Raw genomic sequence first — 23,022 nt, 5'->3', positions numbered from 1 at the left:
TACACTCGTATCGATTCACCAAAAGTCGAGCAAAAGGCAGGATCATTCTCTATCATTCCCCGGAGACGAACCCGGTTCCCGCCCATAAATGATCGGCAGGCTCGGGCTCCGGAGGTATATTAGCTGGACAGCCTGCTCAGGGTCAAAGGCAAGCAGGTCTTCTCTCAACTTTGATCATCCCTATCTGTGTACTCTCACTGGAATTATCGCTGGACGATGTTTTTCCACAAAGTTTCTTCGTTCTCTTCCGCGTCGACGCTTGTTCTTTTACTCGCTTTCACCAATACGGCAGACGCTCTGGCCCTGCCGCCCACGGCGGTTTTGAAGAGGGCATCCGGAATTGACGCAATCGCTCAGCCCGCGGCCAATGCGAGGTCTCTACCTTTTATGATTCGCGATGTATGGTCGCCCAATATCACATCGCCGGATAGCAGCACTGTTTGGAAAGTGAATGACCATGCCGATGTTACGTGGTATGTTCAAAGCTGTACATGTGCTGATCGTGTACTCAAATAGATGGTGATGGATTTTTGTTATAGGATCACCACTGGCGCGCCCGCTCAGATTACCAACCCCAATGGCACGATATTGTTAGGCCATATGAGTGACAATGGGAGCGAGAACCTTGATCTTCGTTAGAACTTTCTCTTGTCCGTATCTCCACTCATTTATCTCTTCGCTTCAGAGCATCCTTTGGCATCATACGTCAATCTCACCCTAGGCAAGGCGACCATAGAAGTTCCCGACGTTCCGACCGGGCGTTATATCATTGTCTGTGAGTCCGCTTATTTCCTTTCCATCCTCCGACCCCGTGTCTTAGTCCTATTCCCTTGTAGTGATGGGTGATTCGGGCAATCGCAGTCCGGAATTCATGATTCAATCTGGCTCCGGTGGTGCGGCAAGTAATAACTCTTCCGATACTTCGAGTACCCCCACCGATTCCTCGAGTGATTCTGCGTCTGACCCTCCGAATACCGATGCCGCTTGATAGTGCTTTTAGCGCGATAGATTCTGTAGTACACTCTGTCCTGAATATGTCCCGAAAATGATATTTCTTGTACAAGGTCTACCCCAGTCCGGCCTATGAACGACTTCAAGTTTCCAAGCCCGCGTTACGATCTTACGTTCCTCTTGGTACAATGCGGGTGGAGCAACTTCAAGCTTGAGATGAACTTGAGTATGAGTTAAATGAAAGTTGGCTCCGCAAATTTCAAGTCTTGATAGAGTTTCATATGTGGTTAATAACAGGGGTATGTACATAGAATTTGATGAGTACGAAAGCTACCGGAGCTAAACAGCTGTACTGGTATTTCGGATTTCCGGAATTGGAATTTAAGTTGCTATATTGGGAAAAAGCTCAAACTCGTTCCCACTTTCATCTCGAGGCTCAATATTTTCGATACGCAATCCTGGCAAAGAGAACCAAGGGGCAAGACTCAGGAGTAACGATGATTACTCTTAGGCTATCTTGTTTTTGAGAGGGAAATATCCGCAAATCGGGAATTAGAGTCAGCGAAGAAGAATCGATAGCGGTCACCGGTTTATTACTATGCGAAGGGCGAGAACTTGAAACTGCAACAGGCGGACAGCCAAATGCCGCTGCATTTACGCGTATTAAGGGTCTCTAACCTTATAGACTCTTCTAGAGTCCAATTTAGGTGTAAAGGTGAAGTAAATTTCCGATCTAGAGGAGCTTCTCGAGAGCCAAACAAACATGGCCCTAAGTTGTATAAAAACCTGTTTCACTCTCCACAGCTTTTCAACACATACTCCAACTTTCAACGCTCGATACTCACGACCATTGCATCTTTCAGCATATCGGAAATTCTACTGCACTTTCTCAAATAATTTCTCTTCGTCGTAACTGCATTGTCGCCTAAAATCAATATGAAATTCTCCACCGTTTTCACTTTCTTCCTTGTCTCCCTTTCGCACCTCGTCTATTCCTCGCCCATACTGGCTTCTCGAGAAGAAGAAGTTGTGTGGTCGCCTACCATTACGTATCCTCTAGGCGAAGACATTGTCTGGCAGTCAGGAAACACTGTGTACAATGTAGGTCTTTCTTGTATTTTAAATCGGACTAACTGACGGTATACCTTCAGATGACTTGGGGTAAGTTTCTGAAACGCTCATTGATACTCGCCCTTACTCGCCTAATCTTTGCGGTGATTAGAAACGGATAATATCCCTGAAGATGCAAGAAACAACACTGGAATCATTATGCTTGGATATCTCGACGATAACGATACCAGCTCAGATGAGCACCTCGACTGGAGTATGTTCACTTAATCGGGCTCGATATCAAAACATACTAATATATTTATTCTATCTAGGAAAACCTCTCGCTTGTGGTTTCCCCCTCACCGATGGAATCGCTTACTTCACACTCGATCCTTCGAGAAACTTGACCACTCGGGACAGCTATGTTCTTTGTTGTACGTTTCTAAAACCTTTATGGTTTTCAGAGTGCTGATTTATGGATTTTCAGTGCTCGGCGACTCGGGAAACATTTCGAACAGGCTCACAATCCAGGCTGCTCAGGCATGAGCAATATGAGACAACGACTTTCCTTGACACGCTCGATTTGTGTCGCCGCCTTATTCTTCATAAACCGTGATCAGACTTGTTCTTGTTTGACGAACTTGCATATGCCTCGGACATCATATACACATAAAAGCCCCAATTAATTCACAGCTCGTTACTCTCGCTACTTAGCTTTGTCGCTTTTGCATCTTTTTTGTTCATAGTACACTCGTCATAATCAATATTCGGGTAGTGCCCATTTGGTCAATCGATATGAGGTCATGAGAGAAAGAGTACTTGGTTGATAAGAAATGTGTGCTATTTAGAAACGCCGACAAATCCTTTGATAGATGCAGCATGAAATACTCGACAAATCTTTCGATAGATAGCAGCATGAGTGTCTCCATTATCCTATTTTTGCGGTCGAATAAGGCTAATTCGAACGAATTGAAGACTTTTCCAGTTCATTATGCAGTTTTAGACTTGATAGATGCGCGGTTAAGGCGCACTGCTTGGGCAATGTAATGATAAGAGTCATACATGAGCCAGATGGGGATGCCGACCCAACTGATACGTGACAATGGTGAGAAGAGGAGTAAATAGAAAAGAGGACGCTACTCACATTACGTTCATGAACTAGGTGCAAAGAGAGTCAGTATAATACATTGTACGTTGGGCTAAGTTCGATAGCTCACAACAAGGTAAACCCAAAGGTACAGCCAGTTCGAGGTGTCCAGGTTTGGGCTACCGGTCAACCACTCGGGACAGAATGTCATCCACCTACATGTACACATGTCAAAAAGCAACAAGCAACTGAACTGGCAGCATAACGCACCCTCCGTAGAGCTCAGCAGTGCTCAAAACCACAATCCAAAAATGTCTCGCCGGATCATCATTGACCAGTTGCTTCAGAATGTAACAGCAGATAGGCCCAGCTCCAAGAACGGTCAAGAGTTCAAGCGATACGATTCCAGGATCAGCGTTCCCCCAGCGTAAGTCAGCCGCAGCGTATTCTCGCCCTATTCTCGTCAACAAAGCAAATAGCAGGCAGGTATGGGAGATATTCGGAGATGTGTGGTGTCCATGAGGAAAGTTTAGGTTTTGGGATTGATATAAAAATTAGTAGACGGACATCAGCATGAAGGCACTCGAAAAGAACGTACACATCTCCGCGAAAGGCCCCGTACTCGTATTGACTTGCCTGCCCAATACAGAAAGGTACAGGAACGATCCCTCGAAGGAGAAGTGAATCATCGCATCGAAAGCCTGCAAGCAAGGGGTTGGTCATTTCATAAATGACGGAATCCAATCGAAGAACAAAGGTAAAGACAAAACATACATGATAACATGAGAAAAGACACCCACCAGCCATATGAACGTGAACCGATCTTTGGTACTTGCATTTTTAGGAAGGAGAAGTTTAGACCCTATATGAGCAGCTATGCCGACCACTATGACTCCGAGAAGAGAGAATAAAGATGTTGCGGTGAATATGGTGGGTGGAGATGAGGCCATCGTGGACGACTTCAAGAATCAAGAGCGGTGTGCCCAGTGGGAAACTCAAATTGAAAGTCGTCCGATACTCATACGGCTCACAATCACGAGACCGTGTATGCCAACCGCCGGTAATGATATCCGGACCCAGGGCCAGGGTCCTTTCAATCATTGCTTTTTTGTTGATCACTCTCTATCAACCTAATAGATGTGCATTACGCCCGTCTGAGTTGAACTTGCTGTATCTTTCACCTCCCGAAAGCTATATATATGTTCACAAAAATTGATACGTGCCCTGTACGTGCCTGCGGTGATAGAGCTCATTCATCTTCTGACATTGGTCCTTCAGTGTCTACCCAATTACGATGGTCAACAGTATACATTTCTGGTTCTCGGAGAGGCTCGGAGTCGGAGAAAGAATACTGATAGGCAGGTTGGAGAAGCAAGGACTCAAGGCACGCCCAAAACTTTGAATGTTTGCCCTTGAAGGCCTATCCGTCTCCTGAAAAATCGAAATGTTCCTGTCAGAACAGGCCGTAAAACGAAAATGGACCGAGATAGGAACGTATACCTCGGTGTATTCGTAACTGCTGTCTTACAGCAGACGTTCTTATAATCAGCATCGCCCCCTGCCTGTTTGATTTGACCTTCCCCTCCCTTCGGTCGTCCACTAGTACTGGCTTTCTTTCCCTTCTTCTCCGCTCAAAGCCTTCCAACTTACGTCTAGATAGCTTGGCTCGACCTTGCTTATAATTCGTCCTCCACTCGCTCACTAACTGGTGCTCTTGCTTCTATCCGTTATCTTTCGTTAACGAGAACATCAACATCATGCACACCTCTATTCTTATTTATTTATTTGCTTGTTTCCTACCTCACTTCATAACCGCTTCTCCCGCGTCTGGGTCTGTCTCCTCCTCCGCAACGTCCTCGGCTACATCTTCCTCTGCTGCCAGTACCACTACTAGTAGCACCGGTAAAAATACCAAACGCGGACTCTCTTATCCTTCCACCGATAACATCCCGGACATCTTAAATGTTAATCAGACCAAGAGCGTCATTTCGTGGCAGTATGACTGGGGGCTGACCCCTCCGACGAATTTGGCGCAATCTGGCATAGAATATGTGCCGATGCAGTGGGGCTCAGGTGGGATTGAGAATATTAGTGCGGCGGTTAAGGCCCAGGGAACGAACGTTCTCTTGGTGAGCGGGACCAGTGATTTTGATTTTGCCGCAACTCACCATGACTGTCTTTCAGACCTTCAATGAACCCGACTTCAACCAACAATCCAATATCGATCCCAAAACCGCCGCGCAATTATGGATGCAATATATTGAGCCATTAAGGACTGACATACCTGGAATCAAGATTGGTGCACCAGCGGTCAGTAGCGGCGGGACCGGGTTCCCTTGGTTGACAACATTCTTTTCCGCTTGTGGTAATTGTAGCTTTGATTTCCTTCCAATCCATTGGTGAGCATTCACCTCGAACATCTTCATCTTGCAATAAAAGCTGATCTGCAATCCCTCTGTCACGAGGTATGGCGAAGGTACTGGAGGTTTCTATGATTACTTGTATCAGATGTACGGTGAATTCGGTAACAAAACCATTTGGGTAACGGAGTACGCAGATACGTCTTTGAATGATACAGGTAGGTCTGTCCGTTCGAGTTCAATTCAATCACTTAACCCATGTCATGTCCCGCAGAGGTAATGGACTTTATCAATCAGACAACGGTTTTCATGGACGGCCTGGACTTTGTTGAGAGATATGCATGGTTTGGATACTTTGTAAGTTCCCACCTTTTTTTCCCCAGTGCAACTCCTGCTAAAATATTTGTGTCAATAACAGAGACCAGAAAATGGCTCCGCATACAGTAGGTGATCTCACAACCTGACGACTTGGACTAATTGACACACTATCATTTTACAAGACATGCTGAATAACAATGGCTCTCTCAATGATCTTGGTCAGTTCTACATTGGCGCTGACACGGTGGAGACTAGCGGGCCTGCGACGAACACCGCTGCTGGCGTTCCTGCCGCCGGTGGACCAACTCAAACACTGGCCACCGTTAGTGTGGCAGCGGGTCACGCGCCGACTTTCATACCGAACAACGCCTGGAGTAATCACAAGGGTTGGCAACGAGGTGAGTATACATGGAGTATGGTAGCAGTCCTGGTCACTTGGATGTCGTGGATGTGCTGGGTTGCATAGTGTGCATTACAAATGGGCTAAGAACTTGGACGCTCTGTTTATCGGTATATCTTTAAATGGCATTCGTGGTTTACTCATTGGACAACAGAACCCTCATCGTTTAAAAGTTACTGTACAGATTGAAATCATATCTGTACTCGACCGGTGTGGCATGTAAAGGCAAATTTCGGTACAGTTCCTTGAACATGGCCAGAGATGGCCTGTGGATACCGTTTGAGAAGTTGCACAGTACTGCGTCGAAATGCCTTTGGTTTCAGATCTGATGAGGATCTTCGGATCGAAAACTCTCACGAAGTTGAAGCTATCCTATTACCACTCTAGAGTATAAGCCTCTTTGAGCATTTTCAGCACCGGCAATACCGCAGAACCTCGCAGAATCGATCTCAGTTTACAAGCTTGAAGAAATCACTCTATCCAATCGATAATATGGGCGGAACACTCTCAAATGTGTGGATTGGTTGGGATACATTCGGGCTATCTTGTTGATCAGGGAAGTTTGGAGGACAAAAGCAAAGAATAAATATTCTTCGAATGCATCGCGCACGCACTGTGGCAGCATGACCTCGAGGCCGTCAGCGCCCGATTTACATAATGTACGTTCATCTACATAGATGGACCCTGCAGACCTGCTGCAGACGTCAGACAGCTTTCATCGGTACCTCTTCGGTTCTTGCACTGAAGGAATTTTTCTATGAACCGAGTGTCCCAGAGTACACTGCAACATGGACCCGACAATTTCCAAAGGTCGATCCATTGCCTCGCTGAAAGAGCAAGGTGCTCAAGTTTTTACCATTTAGAGTCGATACTACCACCATACAGCGCAAGTTTTTGGTCGGTTATCAGGGCTGGTACGCTAGCGAGGTGTTTATCGTGAGGAGTTTTCTGAGGTTTTGTACAAAGGTTCACTTGTCGAGGAGATGGTGCAGGACTCGGTATGTGTTAAAATTCTGGTAGATGTCAACGCGTATCTGACTCCAACGATAAAAGGCCATGATTGGTCACACTGGTTAACGAAGTGCGACGAAGAGGGTGGTGGCGATAAACTTGCTACAGATCTTTGGCCCGACATGTCTCGATATCCGCCCTCGGAACTGTTTCCTGTTCCGGGCATCAAGCATAAATCCGGAAGCCAAGCGTTTCTATTCTCTTCTTGCAACCCTAAAACTGTTCAGAGGTGGGTGCTTAGTTATCTACGGGAAAGTACTCATAGTTCGGACATCAGGCATTTCAATTGGATGGCGTGCCATGGTATCGACGGTGTATTTCTCCAACGCTTTGCAGGGCAATGCGATCCATTGAATCCAGATCACAAAGCTATTCTGGATTGGAGAGACAAAATTGGTGATAATGTGAGGCTAGCCGCTGAAGCTGAGGGCAGAGTGTTTTCCATCACGTCCGTTTATAACACAAGCTTCAATGATTTGACTGAATGAATAATAAACTCCATCAGATATGATGTGTCTGGAGTCCAACCCAATCGCATACAACAAATTCTCGAGCATGATTGGCTGCATCTCATTCGCGAGCGATGCATATTGGACAGTCCAAATTATCTTCAGGAGCGAGGCAAACCAGTGGTCTGCTTATGGGGTAAGTTACATGGATCCCCGTGTGCTACTCGTCGGTCGCTCAATCCCTGGCCTATGTAGGATTTGGATTTTCCAAAACCCGACATGACCCAGATAATTGTTTAATCTGGTTGTTGCAGATTTTAAAGTGACGGAACACCCAACAGATGTGGTTCTTCATGATATGTATGTCAACCACATGTTGCAAGCAGATGACACAGGAATGGCTGGGACAACACCATCTAGCATTCAATCTAAGCTTAGACAATTTGAAGCATATGCATCCTTCACAGGTTTTGAAGTATCTGTGCCTAAATGTATGATTGCAGTATTTGGAAAGGAAGTTGTCACTGACACTGTTTTCATGCTACATGACAAACCTTTGCAAAAGAAGAAGAAACTGAAATATATTGGGGTACATCATCAGACTGGTCGAGGAAGCATATACAAAGACAACTATCAGGTACTCGCAGATAAGGCTAAGAATGCTGCAGGTGCAGTCCTTCATGCTAAGGCTTTTGTAGGCAGTGACATGCCAATAAAGGATATGATTACTATGTACTGGGCTAGAATTGACCCATATTTGAAAAGTGGTGCCGAGTTCAGTATGGATGTGGTTGCATCTCATAGAGACCAATTAGAGGAAGTACAACATTATTTCTTACGGAGGGTTCTCTCTTTACAAAAACGATCATCAACCCAGATTCTGTTCACCGAAACGGGAGTGATGCCAATCCGCTATCGAAGAATCATTCTTTTCTTCAAGAACATGCAGTACCTGGTCAATTTACCACATCATCATCTCGCATGGAAAGCATTCAGAGAAGCTTACTCTTTGGCTCAAAATGGACACACATCAATAATTTTGGAGGCATGCAGAGTACTTGACAACCTGCCAATACCATTCACTTGGAACATTCCAGAGTTTGAGGATATCACTACTGCATACCTGAATGATCTAATCACTGGCATTCAAAATTCCATGGAGAAGACTCTGCAAAAGGCTGTGATATCTTGTCCCAGAACAATGGACACTCTGAAAGAACGAACGGAGTATGACCGGAAACAGAAAAAGATGGTCTTTAAACCTCTGACTTTTCGACACTATTTGAATGTCCCAACAGGTTCACATCGGAAAGCACTGATCCACATTGTGACTGGTAATCACCAGCTTGCGGTGGAACGGTTGCGCTGGGATGAGAGAAACAGACCTCGAATAATCAGAGAGCACCGGTTGTGCCGTCTTTGTAAAGGCTCAGTCGAGGATCCTGCCCATGTTTTATTTGAATGTAAGGGCAGTCTTGAATTGATCAAATTAAGGGAGACTTTCATGCAGAAAGTAATCCTGGGACTTCCACAATATGCAAAATTCTATCCAGATGCATGGATGCTATTCCGCACCTTATTGGCTGATACAAGAATCACGGAATTATTTGCAAAGTTGGCATATGATGTTTTAGAAGTTGTATATGAGGTTGAAATCTTTGTCCCATCTTGATGCAAAGGTTGCTTGCATGCATTGTCGAGACGGGGAAGACCGTGCACGTCTCACGAGGTTTTTTTCCTGCTTTTTCCTCATCAAGTGTGAGAGTGGCATTATCGCCCCCCCGTATTAGAAATGTGTGTTCCAATACTGTAATCTAAGTAGAGATTGTACAGTATGGTAAACTGGTCGTTCGGGAATCGGACCTCGCCAGTATAATTTAACTATCCTATCCTATCCTATCCTATAAGAGCTATCGTATCGTTCTTTCGGGAGTCTACTCCTGGTGGCGTGTATATCATCGCAGGTTGGCTTCTTCATTCCTTGATCTAGTCCTCGAAGCGCGAGCCTGATCTTTCTTAGGAGTTCCAACCCACTGGCGGACAGCTGATGGAGATTCTGATCACAATCCCGCATTCCTAAATCTATGGCTGGAGTCTTTTGACGCTATATCTCCTTGGACTGTTGGTCGGTATAGGAATGAAGACGATGCGACTCAATATTCGAACGAGATTATGAAGGCAGATGTAGAGTTGATAACTGCTACGAATCAAATCCGGCCAGGACCCTTCCGCCACGTCGATTATATTCCCGTAGTACTACCAGGAGGTTCAGTCAGTAATCCCCTCCATAAATTATCTGTCCTGAACTAACGCACCCTCGTGACAAATAGGGCTACAACATGTCGGGAGGTAAATGGGCCTTCAACAATATTAAACGCGAGGGGGGTCATTTCTTGTGGCGACAAATTTATAATGCACTCAAGAATGGTGCAACAATCATTTATGGTGCTACATGGGACGAGTAAGAATCCAACTCAGTGATTCTATTGGTCGACGGTCTAATTCAATGATAGATACGATGAAGGAACGGCCTTGATGCCTGCTGTGGAAAGCAGACTGTTACTCCCAGTATCTCACGACAGCCCGCTATTGCCTTTGGACGAGGACGGTTATAGTATCCCGGCCGACTGGTGAGAGACCTTCTGATCTTTCTTTAATTACTTTCGTTCGTTATTACGCTATGCTGAAGGATCTGATATGTGACAGGTATATGCGCATATGTGGTCTGGCTGCAGGATATCTACGCGGTGAATGCGAGTTCCAAGAGGAGTTTCCCCTTGAAACGCTTCGAAACTATGGACGACAATTTTCAGAAAGCAGAAGTTCGATTACGGATGAGCTTCCACCCCCGCCTTATTCACAAGATGGGAGTTCTACCTCGCCGACGTCCGTTTCCATAGCATCTCAGAATAACTTGATTAAATACGATCAGGCTTCGCGCAGGCCTAGAGTCCGACCTCTTCCTCCTATTCCAGCTGTTGCGGTGGCATCAGGATCAACTGCGCCACTGTTATTCCATGAGAAAACAGTCAGCCCCCTTCCGGTGCCTCTTCCTGAGATTTATCGAGACAGAACAGGTGCTCCCTCCGCTTCATCGCGTTGTTAGAATATAATCACGTTATATTCAGCAGCAATGGCAGTAAGAGATAGAGTGCACACAGCACTGTAGTTGATCACACAGATCAAACGATGAAGGAGTAGAGAGAACTGCTTATTCGACAAGACGAATACTACAGGTTTATATACAAGTCCAAGGTAGACGATGTCATGTTACAGCTAAACATAGCGAGAGAGAAAAGAAGTACAATACGATGTATCCTACTGGTAGTCCTATAGTAATAGTACACGATGGTGGGATTGATAACACGACGGTGAGACTGATAACACAATAGTGAGATAGTGGTTTGTAACAAGAGAACAATGTTCCATAGATGGTATGTGAGTCATCAAATGTTAACACTCCCCCTCAAACCTTTGTTAGTCCCATGGACGCAGCGAAGTGTTTGGCCTTAAGAGATGGAAGCGCCTTTGTAAAGATGTCTGCAGTCATGTCCTCCGTAGGGCAGTAAACAAGGCGAATCTTTCCTTCTTCAATGACATATCGGATGAAGTGGTATCGAATATCAATGTGTTTGGTTCGGGCATGGAAGCGATCATCTTTAGCAAGAGCGATGGCAGATTGGTTGTCGGCGTTGAGAATGATTGGTTTTGTGATAGGGCCAAATAGTTCCGATAAGAGATTCCTAAACCAAATTGCTTCCTTTGCAGCGTGAGTTAAAGCAATATACTCAGCTTCCGTGGTTGATAATGAGATGGTATCTTGTCGCTTGGATGACCATGACACTGCTCCTCCGTTGAGCATGAAAACGTATCCTGAGATAGCATGTCTATCCTCCTGGGACATTCCGTCAGCGTCCGTGTATCCTTCAATTTCTGCTTGTGTTCCTCCAAATGTGAGCCATAGATCTCGGGTGTATTTGAGATATGCATAAACACGCTTTACAGCATTCCAGTGAGTAATTCCGGGGTTCTGCAAAAACTTTGCCAGTATGCCGACTGCATAAGTGATGTCAGGTCGAGTTGCTACTGATAAGTATTGTAGGGCGCCAACAGCTTCTCTGTAGGGCTTGTCGCGCATGTATGTGATATCCTCGACGGTAGTTGGCATCTGGTCCTTGGTAAGATGTATGTGTGGATCGAATGGGATGGAAAGGGGTTTGACATCTGCAAATCCATATCGAGATAGGATTGCGTCAATATATGCCCTTTGGGATAAATGAATGGACCGTGTATGTAGAGATCGGCGGATCTCAATCCCTAGTAACCAGTGAATCTCTCCAGAATCGACAACTTCGATCTGGTCCCTGATCTTCTTCTTTAGAGTGTCCATTACAGCCATGGTCTTGGTAAGCATAGTCATATCATCGACGTGGATGAATATGATACAAAAAGGGTCAGTTCGATAGAATACAGCATGATCGAAATTTGACCTGGTGAGACCGACTGATGTCATGATCTCCCTGAATCTCATGTACCAACGGCGACCGGCTTGTTTAAGTCCATAGAGGGCGAGCTTGAGTTTAAGCACTTGTCCTGCTTTAACTTCAATGTCGACGCCTGGCGGTGCCTTCATGTAGATTTGTTCATTGTCGTCCAGTTTGCCATATAGGTATGCCGATTTGACATCCATCTGGTGGATGAACATGTTCTGTTCAGCTCCTGTGCTGAGGATGGCTCGAGCTGCTGCTAGCTTTGTGACTGATGCGAACGTCTCATCTGGGAAGTAGTCAACGTCTGGTATCTGGTTAAAACCTCGTACCACTAGTCTGGCTCTGTGACCTGTGACTTTTCCTTGTTCGTCTCGCTTCGTCCTGAATACCCATTTTGATGTGAGGATGTTGGCATCATCAGGTGGAATGACAATATCATATGTCCCGCGCTGTTGTAATCTACGGATTTCCTCATTCATGGCTTCCCGCCATTGAGACCAATCGGGACGTCGCATTGCTTCTGCAACTGATGTGGGGTCAGCGATGATTTCACCTGTTACTTGACCAAGTGATGCTGTAAGATGCCTGAGCTCTCGGTTCGGCTCTCCAAGTCCATTGATGATGTCCTGGATTTTCTTGGTCGGCTTCCTGACACGTTTTCCTGTGATTATATCTGGGTTGATGGGTTCAGCTATTTCCTCCGGTACTGGTATGATAGGCTGTTCCGACTCGGTGACCGATGTTTCCAGATTTCCCAAATCCTGATCCTCCCCCTCAACGGGTTGGATCTGCCTATCAGAGAATTGCACATTACGTTCAGTTGAGACTGTGTGGCGATCTGGCCAATAGATGAAGTAACCATTAGACTCTGGCTCAATGCCTACCCATCGTCCTTCCTGTGCTTGAGCGTCAAGCTTCCCAGGCTCCTTTTCACGTTTAACATAGACCGTGCTTCCAAAGATGTGGAAGTTGGAAATGTCGGGGATTGTGCCAAATCGTTTCTCCCATGGAGAAATCATACCATTTGCCTTCTTTGGTGTCCTGTTCCATACATACACTGTGTACCCCATCATAAATCCCCAAAGCCATTTCGGTAATCCAGATGATATCATGAGGCTGCGTACTCCATTGAGTAGCGTCCTGTGGCTGCGTTCTGCTATGCCGTTGTGTTCCGGAGTGTCATGTACCGTAAGGCTACGTTTAGTGCCTAATCGTTCCAGGTATGCTGTGAATTCACCACTGAGAAATTCTCCCCCTCGATCAGAGTGGAGTTTCTTGACTGTTACGCCATATTGCGTTTGGAGTCCGGTTTGGAGTATTACGTATTGAGCGAAAGCCTCATCTTTGCCCTTCATTAACGGTTCCTCCAACCAACTGGTGGCTTCGTCGATGACTGTCAATGCGTAGACATAATGATTTAGCGTCTGGACAGAAGCTGGTCCCCATACATCCATGTGAAATACATCACCGAATTTCTCCGCTCTCGGGGATGTTCGAATTTTGGAGATCGGAGATCTGGCAGCTTTAGCAAGCATGCAAGTTCGGCATTCGGGTTCTTCCATCTGCTTAGGATCTAACTTGATCCCGTGAACCTGGTTTGATTTGAACATATGTTTGACATAAGCATAGTTCTGGTGGCCAGCGATGCAGTGTGCTTCATAAAGCGAAACCATCCTGGTTGCCTTCCCGGCATAGGCATATTCTGCGCTCGGAATCTGGTAGAGACCATTTGTCTTGGGAACAATTCCAATCGTCTCTCCCTGTCTATTGATGATTTTAAGAGTTCCATCTTTAATTACCATCACATATCCTGCATCGTCGAGTTTACCCAATGATACAAGTGTGTTAGGTGTGTTGGGGCATAGGAGAGTGTTTTGGAGTGTAAGCGATTTCGAAATTCCATCCTCGTTGATTGGAAGATCGATCTGGAGATTTCCGGCAGTGTTGGATGTGAAGGTCTCGGCATTAGCTGCCTGGATAATTCGGGTAGGGACACTCCGCGTGTTGCGAAGTTTGTCCTGAAGTGGCGTCATGTGGGATGAGCATCCTGAATCAAACAGAATTGCTCCGCTGCTGTGAGATGCTACGAAAGCTGTCTCGTAATTACTAGCGATTTCAGAGAAATTAAATATTTCCTGTGACGTAGTTGTGGTAACTTCCACGGCTGCCCACGATGACTCGGGTACTTCTTCAATGGTGGCTGAGGATCCCACTTCTTTATTCTTTGATCTCCAATTATTACTGCCGCTCCCAGATGGTTGGTTTTTCTCCTTCTTCTGAGAACTCTCTTGGGCCTCGTTGGCCTGTTGTCGCTTCGGCGAACTGCATTTATTAGCGAAATGCCCTTTTCCACCGCAATTGTAGCATGTGGAATTGTTCGAGTTTGGTCGACTTTGACCTCCTCCTCTATTACCATTTCCTCTGCCCCTGGACTGGCCTCTGAAGTTTCCACGATTTCGGTTAAATCCACCCCTGCCGCGGTTGGAATTTCCACCGGCATAGTTTGCAGATTCCTTCTTTCCAGACTGTCCTCGGGTATGACCAGATGCTTCAGCACGTATCGTCGAAACTAGCTCCCTTGTGGTCAGCGGGACTGAAGTCCTTGCTGCAACCACTACTAATGCGTTAATTGTTGGTTTGAATATGTTTGGGATGGAAGCAATGATTGTGTTATTGAACATTTCCTCGGGAATGGTGATTTTCCGCGCCTCCAAACTGTCCCTGATTTCCAACAATTTATCCAAATGCTCATTAACCTTTGACGGTTCATGGCAGTGCATGGAATGAAGCTGTTGTTGTAAGTGCGCTTCAGTGAGAGCACTTTTCGAATCAAAATCACTCAGCAGATTTTTCCATAGATCAAACACGTTTTCGTAATTCTTGTATCGCCTATAGATCTGGTCTGATAGGCGGCCCACAATGGCATTTAATAAATTTCCATCATCGTCTTTCTTGGCTTCCCATGCTTCAGTGTTATCTTTTGGATTAGATGTGAGGTGATCTGAAAATCCAATTGATCGGGTGGCTAGCTCCACTCGATTCTTCCACGTGTCCCAGTTAGATCCATCACTTTTAAGCGTAGATACCTTGTCAAAGGCTTTGAATACTTTAGACATATCGTCGTCGTCGTCACTTTCTGGATCTGATACTTCTGCTCCTGGATCTGGGTCTTCCGGATCTGGTGGAGGTGGTGAAGATCTTGGTAGTGAAGATATTGGTGATGAGGGTCGGTCTAGTACTGGGCTAGGTGGTGGTGGGAATACAGGATATTCTGGTTCTGGAGCTGGTGCTGCTTCTGGCGTACCCTCTGGTTTCTGGGATGATGATGATGCGACCTGCTCTGGGGGTGCTCCTCGTCCAAGTATAAGGTCTTCTTGCTTTCTGTCGATAAGTCTAGCAAAGCCAGGGATATAACCAGTTGTTATTTTGTCGTATCTATTCGGACAAGGTTGATCTTTGCAAACTCTGTATTTGTTGCCGTCGGGATCGTGATACCGATCCTTGACGTCGTCTTTATCGAAGATATGCTCCCTATGAGCACAAGCTGCAGTTGGCTTGGTTGGACGGTTATCGGCTTTGCGAGGAGGGTTAGTCCTTAATGACATAAATCAATGTATGCACCGTATTTCTTGTTTATTTAGGTTAGGGCGGGGCCCATAACCTGTTAGAATATAATCACGTTATATTCAGCAGCAATGGCAGTAAGAGATAGAGTGCACACAGCACTGTAGTTGATCACACAGATCAAACGATGAAGGAGTAGAGAGAACTGCTTATTCGACAAGACGAATACTACAGGTTTATATACAAGTCCAAGGTAGACGATGTCATGTTACAGCTAAACATAGCGAGAGAGAAAAGAAGTACAATACGATGTATCCTACTGGTAGTCCTATAGTAATAGTACACGATGGTGGGATTGATAACACGACGGTGAGACTGATAACACAATAGTGAGATAGTGGTTTGTAACAAGAGAACAATGTTCCATAGATGGTATGTGAGTCATCAAATGTTAACACGCGTCGCAAGCAGGTTCTGGACGTACTATTTATACCCCAGTCAGACGCCTTGGCAGACTCTACAACTGGACATAGCATATCGTCCGGTACTCCCGTGCATAATACACTTGAAAGTGATATCATAACCGAAGAACAACGTGAGCTGGACTTGCGTCCGTTGTCTCTTTCTATCTCCGATACCCTCAGTCCCACATCGTCCCTAAATTCTCCCGAATCTCCGTCGTCTTCACCGTGTCTTGCGTCACCATCTACAATAAGACGTCGGTTTTCCCTCTTCAGGAAAAAAGAAAAAGAAAAACGTTTCTCCCTGCCTTCTTCGATGTCTAGTGAGGCTCCCCAACTGCCCTTGGACAACAAGGCCCTGAAGGCCGAAGAGAAGCGCCGGAAAAAGGAAGAGTCAAGGGCAAGGACTGAGAGACTCGCAGAACAGCTGAAGGCTAGAGCTGAAGAACACGCTCAATCCGAAGTAGACCACAATTCTACTATATCAGCGGAGCGAAGGAATAAAGAGCCAAGTGCTATGTATGGTGGTATAACCGGTGTAATAATGTAGGACAATGTTAATGTGATTTTTCCCAAATTCCTTCAGGGCGTCACTTTGCGCATAAGTTCTCTATTATAAATATACTAACACAGTCCGAAGTTTAGAGTCTTTCGTTCTCTCTCCGATATTTTTTATCCTGTAGCAGGCTTTCAGTTTTTCGGGAGTTTCCTGAGTGTTTTTCATAACACATTGTGGTTTCACGCAGATTGTGGTATGTGACTGACACATTTTTCCTCCGAAAGGTTGCCTTATACTTATGACATCTTCTCTGTACTCCCAACACAAGGTATAGCATCAATATTGATTGTTGCTACTTCACAGACCTATTTTGCAACTGTTGGAGTTGAAATTCCAGGTGCTGTAGGAGTGCCTATGATGGGCCTAGAACGACAACTTGACAGTGACGCGAGTAGTGCTCATTTTATTCACCCCTTCACGCTCAAATATAATTTATATAAGCTCCCTACAGAAGGACAGTCTCATATGGGCTCGGATGTTGTACAGAACAACAGGGATCATGAACATACAGGATGATGTCGCAAGTAACACCTTACATCTATACTTGGTCGGCCCGATGCATTCCGTACAAAAATCTCATCAGCATCGGTCTCACCTGGGTCTTACTCTCTACGCGTTACGCCTCACTGACATCCGAGTCAAAATTTTACGTTTCATAACCTGGAAACTCGCTACAGGTTCAATTTCACCCTAGTATCCATTCGCTCCATGATGAAGGGTAAGTTTTTCTTCACAAAAGTTCTAAATTTCTCATTCAAGTCAAATAACTAGAAGGATTTCACTGCATACGGATTTCTGTTGATGTTATGACGGTCCGGAGACTTCAGAAGACGATAGTCACAATGGTCAGACGCGTTCTACATATACCCCATGATCCATCTTTTATATTCTGACATAGTCGTAGGCAAACTCCAACGACACCTACTGCGATACATAACTGAACTGGTCATGGCCAAATCCTCAACAACCTCCTACCATGTTCCCTACAGAGTCAAACAATATATATTGCCTCTTCCTACTCTGCTCGATATTTCTTACCTCCAACGCCGCTATCGACCGACACTCCCTCGTAACCCGCTACAATCCCACTCGAAATGCGTCCAACCCAACAACACCCATGCAAGTCGGTAACGGCAACTTTGCATTCGGCGCCGATGTGACCTCGCTACAAACTTTCCTTCCCTTTGCTACCATGTCTTCCTGGGGCTGGAAAAACGACTCACTTCCACCAAACCGCACTATCGAGGATGTATACAATTACAAAGGCGAATCGTGGTACAATCATGGGAGATTGGTACAATATGATTTTGGTGGAGATCCGGAGATTGAGCAGTGGTTGACTGCGAATCCCAATCGGGTGAATTTGGGAATTGTCGGACTGGTTTTTCTGGACGCGCAAACAGGCTTAATCCAGAACGTTTCGGAAAGTGATCTCAGCGACGTTCACCAAACGTTGGACTTATGGACGGGAATCATGTCAAGCGAATTTACTTACGAGGATACGACCATTAACGTGACCACTACTTCGGCGCAGGATATATCTGCAATCACAGTCACAGTCTCCTCTCCTCTCCTATTTCCCAATACGAGTAACGCCTTTACTCGTCTCGGGATTTTCCTCGACTTTCCTTGGGGAGATGGTTCTCAAAAGTTCAGTGCTCCGTTCGTAGGAAACTTTAGCTCTGCCCTTTTCGATAACCATACCACCACGTTATTGGACCATAGCGAAATTCAGGCTCAGATTAAACATCAAATGGTTGACGCGATATTCTATACCGCGGTTGAAAGTTCTACCAAATTCAACATCACACGCGATTCGCCTATCGCTCACCGCTACACAATCCTTCCCCACTCAGACACCCACTCTCTCTCCCTCGTAATCTCATACAACTCCACCCTCCCTTCCTCACTCCCTTCTTCCGCTTCCCTTGTCCAATCATCCATCGCCACCTGGGAATCATACTGGATGGATGGTGGATTTATCGATCTCATTACCGGGTCAACAGATTCTAGAGCCGACGAATTGCAGAGAAGGATCATCCTTTCGAGGTATTTGATGAGAGTTAACGAGGCGGGGGAGGATCCACCGCAAGAGGTAATGTATTCTTCTTGAGTTGCCAAGCACTTGTCCTCTCCCATTTCTCCGACCACCAAAACCTCCGTCATGCAATTGCGCTTCTCCTTTGTTTTGTCAACGTGGTCTTGACTAACTATTTCTAGTCAGGTCTAGTGAATGACGGCTGGGTAAGCTGACCGTTCGAGCGAGTGCGTATAATACTCATGCACTTCCTATGTTCTGATGCAACTAGTATGGGTATGTCTCCTGAATGTACCCTCATTGTCCAATTCTTCCTGACCTTCTCCCACTAGCAAATTCCACATGGAAGAATACTTCTGGCACTCTGCCCACTGGGCGCTGTGGTCCAACTGGGATATTCTCCACCGTTCCTCAAACGTCTACACTTCCTTCCTCCCTACCTCTCTTTCCCGTTCCCAAATCCAACAAGGCTGGTCCTCTGGTGCCCGTTGGCCCAAAATGACTGATCCCTCAGGCCGTTCTTCCCCCGGCGAAATCAACAATCTCTTAATATGGGAACAGCCCCATCCATTAGTCTTCGCCACATACGAATACCGCGCCTTTCCCTCTCTCTCGACATTGGAGAAATGGAAAGACGTGGTGAAGGCGACAGCGGATTGGATGGCGGTCTTCGCATGGTTTAATGCGTCTACGGGGGTATATGATCTGGGTCCGCCGTTATACGTCGTTTCGGAGGATACATCCCCGAATGTGACTGTGAACCCTGCTTTTGAATTGGCGTATTGGCGGTTTGGGCTTGGTCTGGCAGAGGCGTGGTTCAATGAACTCAGAGAAGAAGTTCCACGCGATTGGACTACAGTCAAAAATAACCTCGCTCCTCTCCCAATTCAGAATAACGGTACTTCTACGGTGTATGCCGTCTATGAAGGCATTGAACCTGATTTCTGGACGGATCCAGCGTATATCAATGATCATCCTTCCTTGGTGGGATTACATGGTTGGCTTCCGCCTACGGAAGGCCTCGATCTGGGGATAGCAAAGGTGACAATGGAGGAGGTATGGGCAAGGTGGAATTTTAGTAATTGCTGGGGGTAAGCACTCAAATAATGAAGTTCTATCGGCTCTACATCTCTTTCTTCTACTTCCTCCCTCCCTCCCTTCATTTCTTCCATTAAACCATTCCCAAGGGCTCTGTCCTTTGTTGTTCGTTGTCGAACGGTTCACCTCCAGGCTGCTCTTACTCGATCAATTCATTGATTTTACATTCCTACTTATTCTACCTCTACATTTTTCTATACCTAATATCAGACTGACCAACCTCCTTCATCCTCGTATTCATCGCAGATGGGATTTCCCTATGCTAGCAATGTCAGCCGCACGGAACAACGATACAGAAAAAGCTATCGAGTGGCTGCTGCATCCGTTATTCCAGTTTGACGATGTTGGGATGCCGATAGGCGGGGTGAGGGTGCCTACGTCAGTCCTCTCTTCATGTTATTCGTCTGGTCTCTTGTGTCTTGGGGTTTCCGAGTTTACATCTGTCATTCCGCATCACTCATCCTTTCATCATCACTCTTGTCGCCTATTTCTTCGTTACTTGTATTTTCCTTTTTTTCAATGGTTTCTGTGACTCCATTTGCTATCGCTCCCTGCTATCAACTCAACTCAACCTTCCGCGACAGACCATACTTCCCTGGATCCGGGGCACTACTCTATGCAACGGCAATGATGGCGCAAGGGTGGGACGGGAGTGACGAGAAGGAAAGAGAAGGGGGAAAGGCACCAGGCTTTCCGAGAACTGGGTGGAATGTGAGTGTCGAGGGGTTAAGCATGGCGCTATGAAGGAAATAATGGTTGATAGTTCCTCTGATCAGAACTCAGGGAACATACAAATGAGATTTTGAAAGACCTTTCTCGTCGTGTTTTGTTTTGGCCATTACACTTATCGTTTCAGGTACAGCTGTGTACTACCATGCTCTTCCTTTGTCCACGAATTGTATCAATGTCTTACCATACATCACGGATCATTCGTAATCGGAAAGCAACCAGTCTCGGTGCAATAAGTGGACCTTTTTTTACTTCGCTCGTTAGGCCACAAGCCACACATATTTTATTATGGATAGGATAGGATATGAATTATACTGGCGAGGTCCGATTCCCGAACAACCAGTTTACCATATACTGTACAATATTACATAATGTTGTACAATAATGGAACACACATATCTAATACAGGGGGGCGATTATGATCATTCATGTCCTGGTTATTGAGGGGAAAAGCGGAAAAAAACCCCTCCCATGGTATCATGAATTACATGGTCTTCCCTGCCTCAATATGCATGCAGTGTGTCACTCCAGCTGATATATTTCAACCTCATTGACCTGCAAGAGACCCCCAGCCCCCTCTAAAAATCCTCCCCAATACCCCGGAGCTTCAATCCTTCCTGCTCACTCGGTGAGTTTTTATAGCCAGCACTCCACTCCCGTGTAAATGCATCCCTATCATGATATGACCGGAATGTCATGACCAAGACCCCAAACCGGTATTCATCTCTCCTCACATCCCTGGGAATGACACTCCTTGGGACAGATTTTGCAATGAGCGCAATCTGATCACCCACGCCGGCTGTGGCATATTGCCCTCGAAACACCCCAATAGCCAACTTCAGCTCCTGCTTATCCCTTGCTGGGGCAGTTGGTGCAAAGGCGGGTGGTCGGGCAAGACGTGGCAGCGGCGCCCCATACCCTTGATTCTGCTGATCATGCTGATAATTCCCGCGAGTGTGAGAATCGTTCCGTCGATAGTCATTGTGACCACTCCCTCGGTTGTCAGTGCTCCATTCATTACCCCTGCTGCCCATATCGTGTACTGACTCTGCACTGTTCCCACGCGGGAACTTCCCACTACGGCCTTCATCCGTCATTTCGTCCTCCCCCAACCTGTTTCTCTGTGCCCCATACCCCATGACTTCCCTTGCCCTTTCCGACATCCTCTCCACCTGTGCCTCCTCTTCTTGCCTCTTCTCTTGCGCCACCCTTTCCACCCTTTGCTCGAGGTCCCTGTTCTTGCCTTCCAGCTCTCGGTTCTGCCTCTCCAGGACCTCTATTCTCGCCATCAGATCCTTTACAACATCCTCCACCTTTGCCGTGTACGCCTCCGCTTTTTTCTTCTGCTCGTTACACCTACTTTCCGTTTCCTGCCTCAGCCGTCCCTGGATCTCTTTTAAACTCTCCTTTGTAGCAGCAGTCACTCGCTGGATCTCGCCCTTCAACTCTGCACGCACTGCTCTGCCATCATCCCTTGCCTCCTTGCTGACAACCTTCACATCATTCTTCACAATCCCCCGCAAGGCCCTCATCTCCCCCTGTATTCCACTGCATGTCCCAGCCATGTCCTCCTTTACTCCCTTCAGTGCTACCGCTAGCCTTCCGTCAATCTCGCTTCCAGTCGGCATCTTCAATGCAACCTTTTCCACATTCTGCACCCTGCTCTTGAGCAGCACCAGCTCCGGTCGTAGAACAAACTCCCCTGCTTTTTCACTGCCAGCCTGGCCCTTTTCTACTCTTGCCACTCGCTCCTCTAGCTTGCTGAGATCTTGACGCAGAGTTGATGTCTCGTCCCGGAACGCATTCCGCATCTCCATCTGCCATCCCCCAACAGCGATAGCAGTTTTCTTCAGTTTGCTTGCCACCTGGACAACCTTTGAGACAGAACTCATGTCCAAATTGACACCGTACTCCTTCTCCACACGCGCTTCCATCGTCGCATTACCTAGTGAGTCCACAATAACGTCCGGCGCCTCCGACATAGGAGAGAGAAGCAAAGATGTTGCTAACGGTTCGTCCCCTGACTCATCGTGGTCCATTGTTGCTGCTGACAATGTTGAGGCAAGGGTCCTGGCTGCCGGAGAGGCAGTCGATCCACGTGTCCGCGGTTTTTGCTTCGCGTCCGATGGGCCCTTCTCCCCGCCAACTTCCGACTTTCGCACTGTTTTCGCCCTCGCTTTTGGCGCTGCCTGCCCCCCAGCCTTTTTCTTCGTCTTTTTCGGCGACTCCACCACAGTCCCAGCAGTGTCCGCGGACCCGTTGAAGCTCTCACCGTCCCTTCTGCTATCTTCAACACTCGGGCCTGTGTCTTGTTCGTGACCACCGTCCTTCACCAAGCCTTCTCCCACTGTCTTCGTCCCAGGTGTAGCCCTCCTATCGTCAGTCTCCTCACTTCCAGCAAGACCCTGCCTGTCTTCTGAGCCTCGGTCCTCGCCAATAGTCCACTCCGTCTGCAAG

The 23,022-nt window shown here is 46.5% G+C and overlaps 8 protein-coding genes across 8 annotated transcripts; 7 read left to right on the top strand and 1 right to left on the bottom strand.

Annotated features, from left to right (window-relative positions):
- The first annotated feature begins 151 nt into the window (after positions 1-151).
- On the top strand, positions 152-1,069 carry C8R40DRAFT_1124480 (uncharacterized protein). Its single transcript, XM_046228935.1, has 4 exons — positions 152-473; positions 540-634; positions 686-775; positions 837-1,069. Exons 1-4 carry the CDS (start codon positions 217-219, stop codon positions 986-988), a joined length of 594 nt encoding a protein of 197 aa, XP_046082012.1. The 5' UTR covers positions 152-216; the 3' UTR covers positions 989-1,069.
- An 818-nt stretch (positions 1,070-1,887) lies between these two features.
- C8R40DRAFT_1175147 (uncharacterized protein) lies at positions 1,888-2,547 on the top strand (the record flags this gene model as incomplete). Its single annotated transcript, XM_046232286.1, has 5 exons — positions 1,888-2,052; positions 2,103-2,112; positions 2,174-2,275; positions 2,334-2,435; positions 2,489-2,547. The coding sequence occupies 5 exons, from the start codon at positions 1,888-1,890 to the stop codon at positions 2,545-2,547; spliced, it is 438 nt and encodes a 145-aa protein (XP_046082011.1).
- A 443-nt stretch (positions 2,548-2,990) lies between these two features.
- C8R40DRAFT_1055667 (Emopamil-binding protein) lies at positions 2,991-4,038 on the bottom strand (the record flags this gene model as incomplete). Its single annotated transcript, XM_046225018.1, has 6 exons — positions 2,991-3,090; positions 3,146-3,159; positions 3,219-3,303; positions 3,359-3,542; positions 3,687-3,789; positions 3,889-4,038. The coding sequence occupies 6 exons, from the start codon at positions 4,036-4,038 to the stop codon at positions 2,991-2,993; spliced, it is 636 nt and encodes a 211-aa protein (XP_046082010.1).
- An 807-nt stretch (positions 4,039-4,845) lies between these two features.
- On the top strand, positions 4,846-6,232 carry C8R40DRAFT_1055934 (glycosyl hydrolase catalytic core-domain-containing protein; the record flags this gene model as incomplete). Its single annotated transcript, XM_046225039.1, has 6 exons — positions 4,846-5,217; positions 5,273-5,487; positions 5,554-5,666; positions 5,723-5,805; positions 5,867-5,891; positions 5,949-6,232. 6 exons carry the CDS (start codon positions 4,846-4,848, stop codon positions 6,230-6,232), a joined length of 1,092 nt encoding a protein of 363 aa, XP_046082009.1.
- A 795-nt stretch (positions 6,233-7,027) lies between these two features.
- On the top strand, positions 7,028-7,881 carry C8R40DRAFT_1055806 (uncharacterized protein; the record flags this gene model as incomplete). Its single annotated transcript, XM_046225030.1, has 4 exons — positions 7,028-7,132; positions 7,261-7,406; positions 7,455-7,625; positions 7,683-7,881. Coding segments are annotated over 4 exons (621 nt in total), but the record flags the coding sequence as incomplete, so codon positions are not given.
- Positions 7,882-10,140: 2,259 nt separating this feature from the next.
- Positions 10,141-10,423, top strand: C8R40DRAFT_1020440 (uncharacterized protein; the record flags this gene model as incomplete). The annotated part of the gene is made up of 2 exons (XM_046222994.1): positions 10,141-10,256; positions 10,333-10,423. Coding segments are annotated over 2 exons (207 nt in total), but the record flags the coding sequence as incomplete, so codon positions are not given.
- Positions 10,424-16,098: 5,675 nt separating this feature from the next.
- C8R40DRAFT_1175143 (uncharacterized protein) lies at positions 16,099-16,691 on the top strand (the record flags this gene model as incomplete). Its single annotated transcript, XM_046232285.1, has 2 exons — positions 16,099-16,116; positions 16,179-16,691. The coding sequence occupies 2 exons, from the start codon at positions 16,099-16,101 to the stop codon at positions 16,689-16,691; spliced, it is 531 nt and encodes a 176-aa protein (XP_046082006.1).
- A 621-nt stretch (positions 16,692-17,312) lies between these two features.
- Positions 17,313-20,811, top strand: C8R40DRAFT_1153314 (Six-hairpin glycosidase-like protein). Its single transcript, XM_046229574.1, has 9 exons — positions 17,313-17,418; positions 17,472-17,545; positions 17,599-17,683; positions 17,739-18,795; positions 18,921-18,944; positions 19,010-19,014; positions 19,071-19,829; positions 20,083-20,214; positions 20,421-20,811. The coding sequence occupies exons 3-9, from the start codon at positions 17,649-17,651 to the stop codon at positions 20,578-20,580; spliced, it is 2,172 nt and encodes a 723-aa protein (XP_046082005.1). The 5' UTR covers positions 17,313-17,418; positions 17,472-17,545; positions 17,599-17,648; the 3' UTR covers positions 20,581-20,811.
- Positions 20,812-23,022: the final 2,211 nt, after the last annotated feature.

This window comes from Lentinula edodes, assembly GCF_021015755.1.
Source record: "Lentinula edodes strain Le(Bin) 0899 ss11 chromosome Unknown C8R40scaffold_41, whole genome shotgun sequence".
In the NCBI taxonomy this organism is placed as follows: Eukaryota; Fungi; Basidiomycota; class Agaricomycetes; order Agaricales; family Omphalotaceae; genus Lentinula; species Lentinula edodes.
The sequence above is the reverse complement of the archived record's forward strand: the minus strand, read 5'-3'. Positions and strand labels throughout refer to the sequence as shown.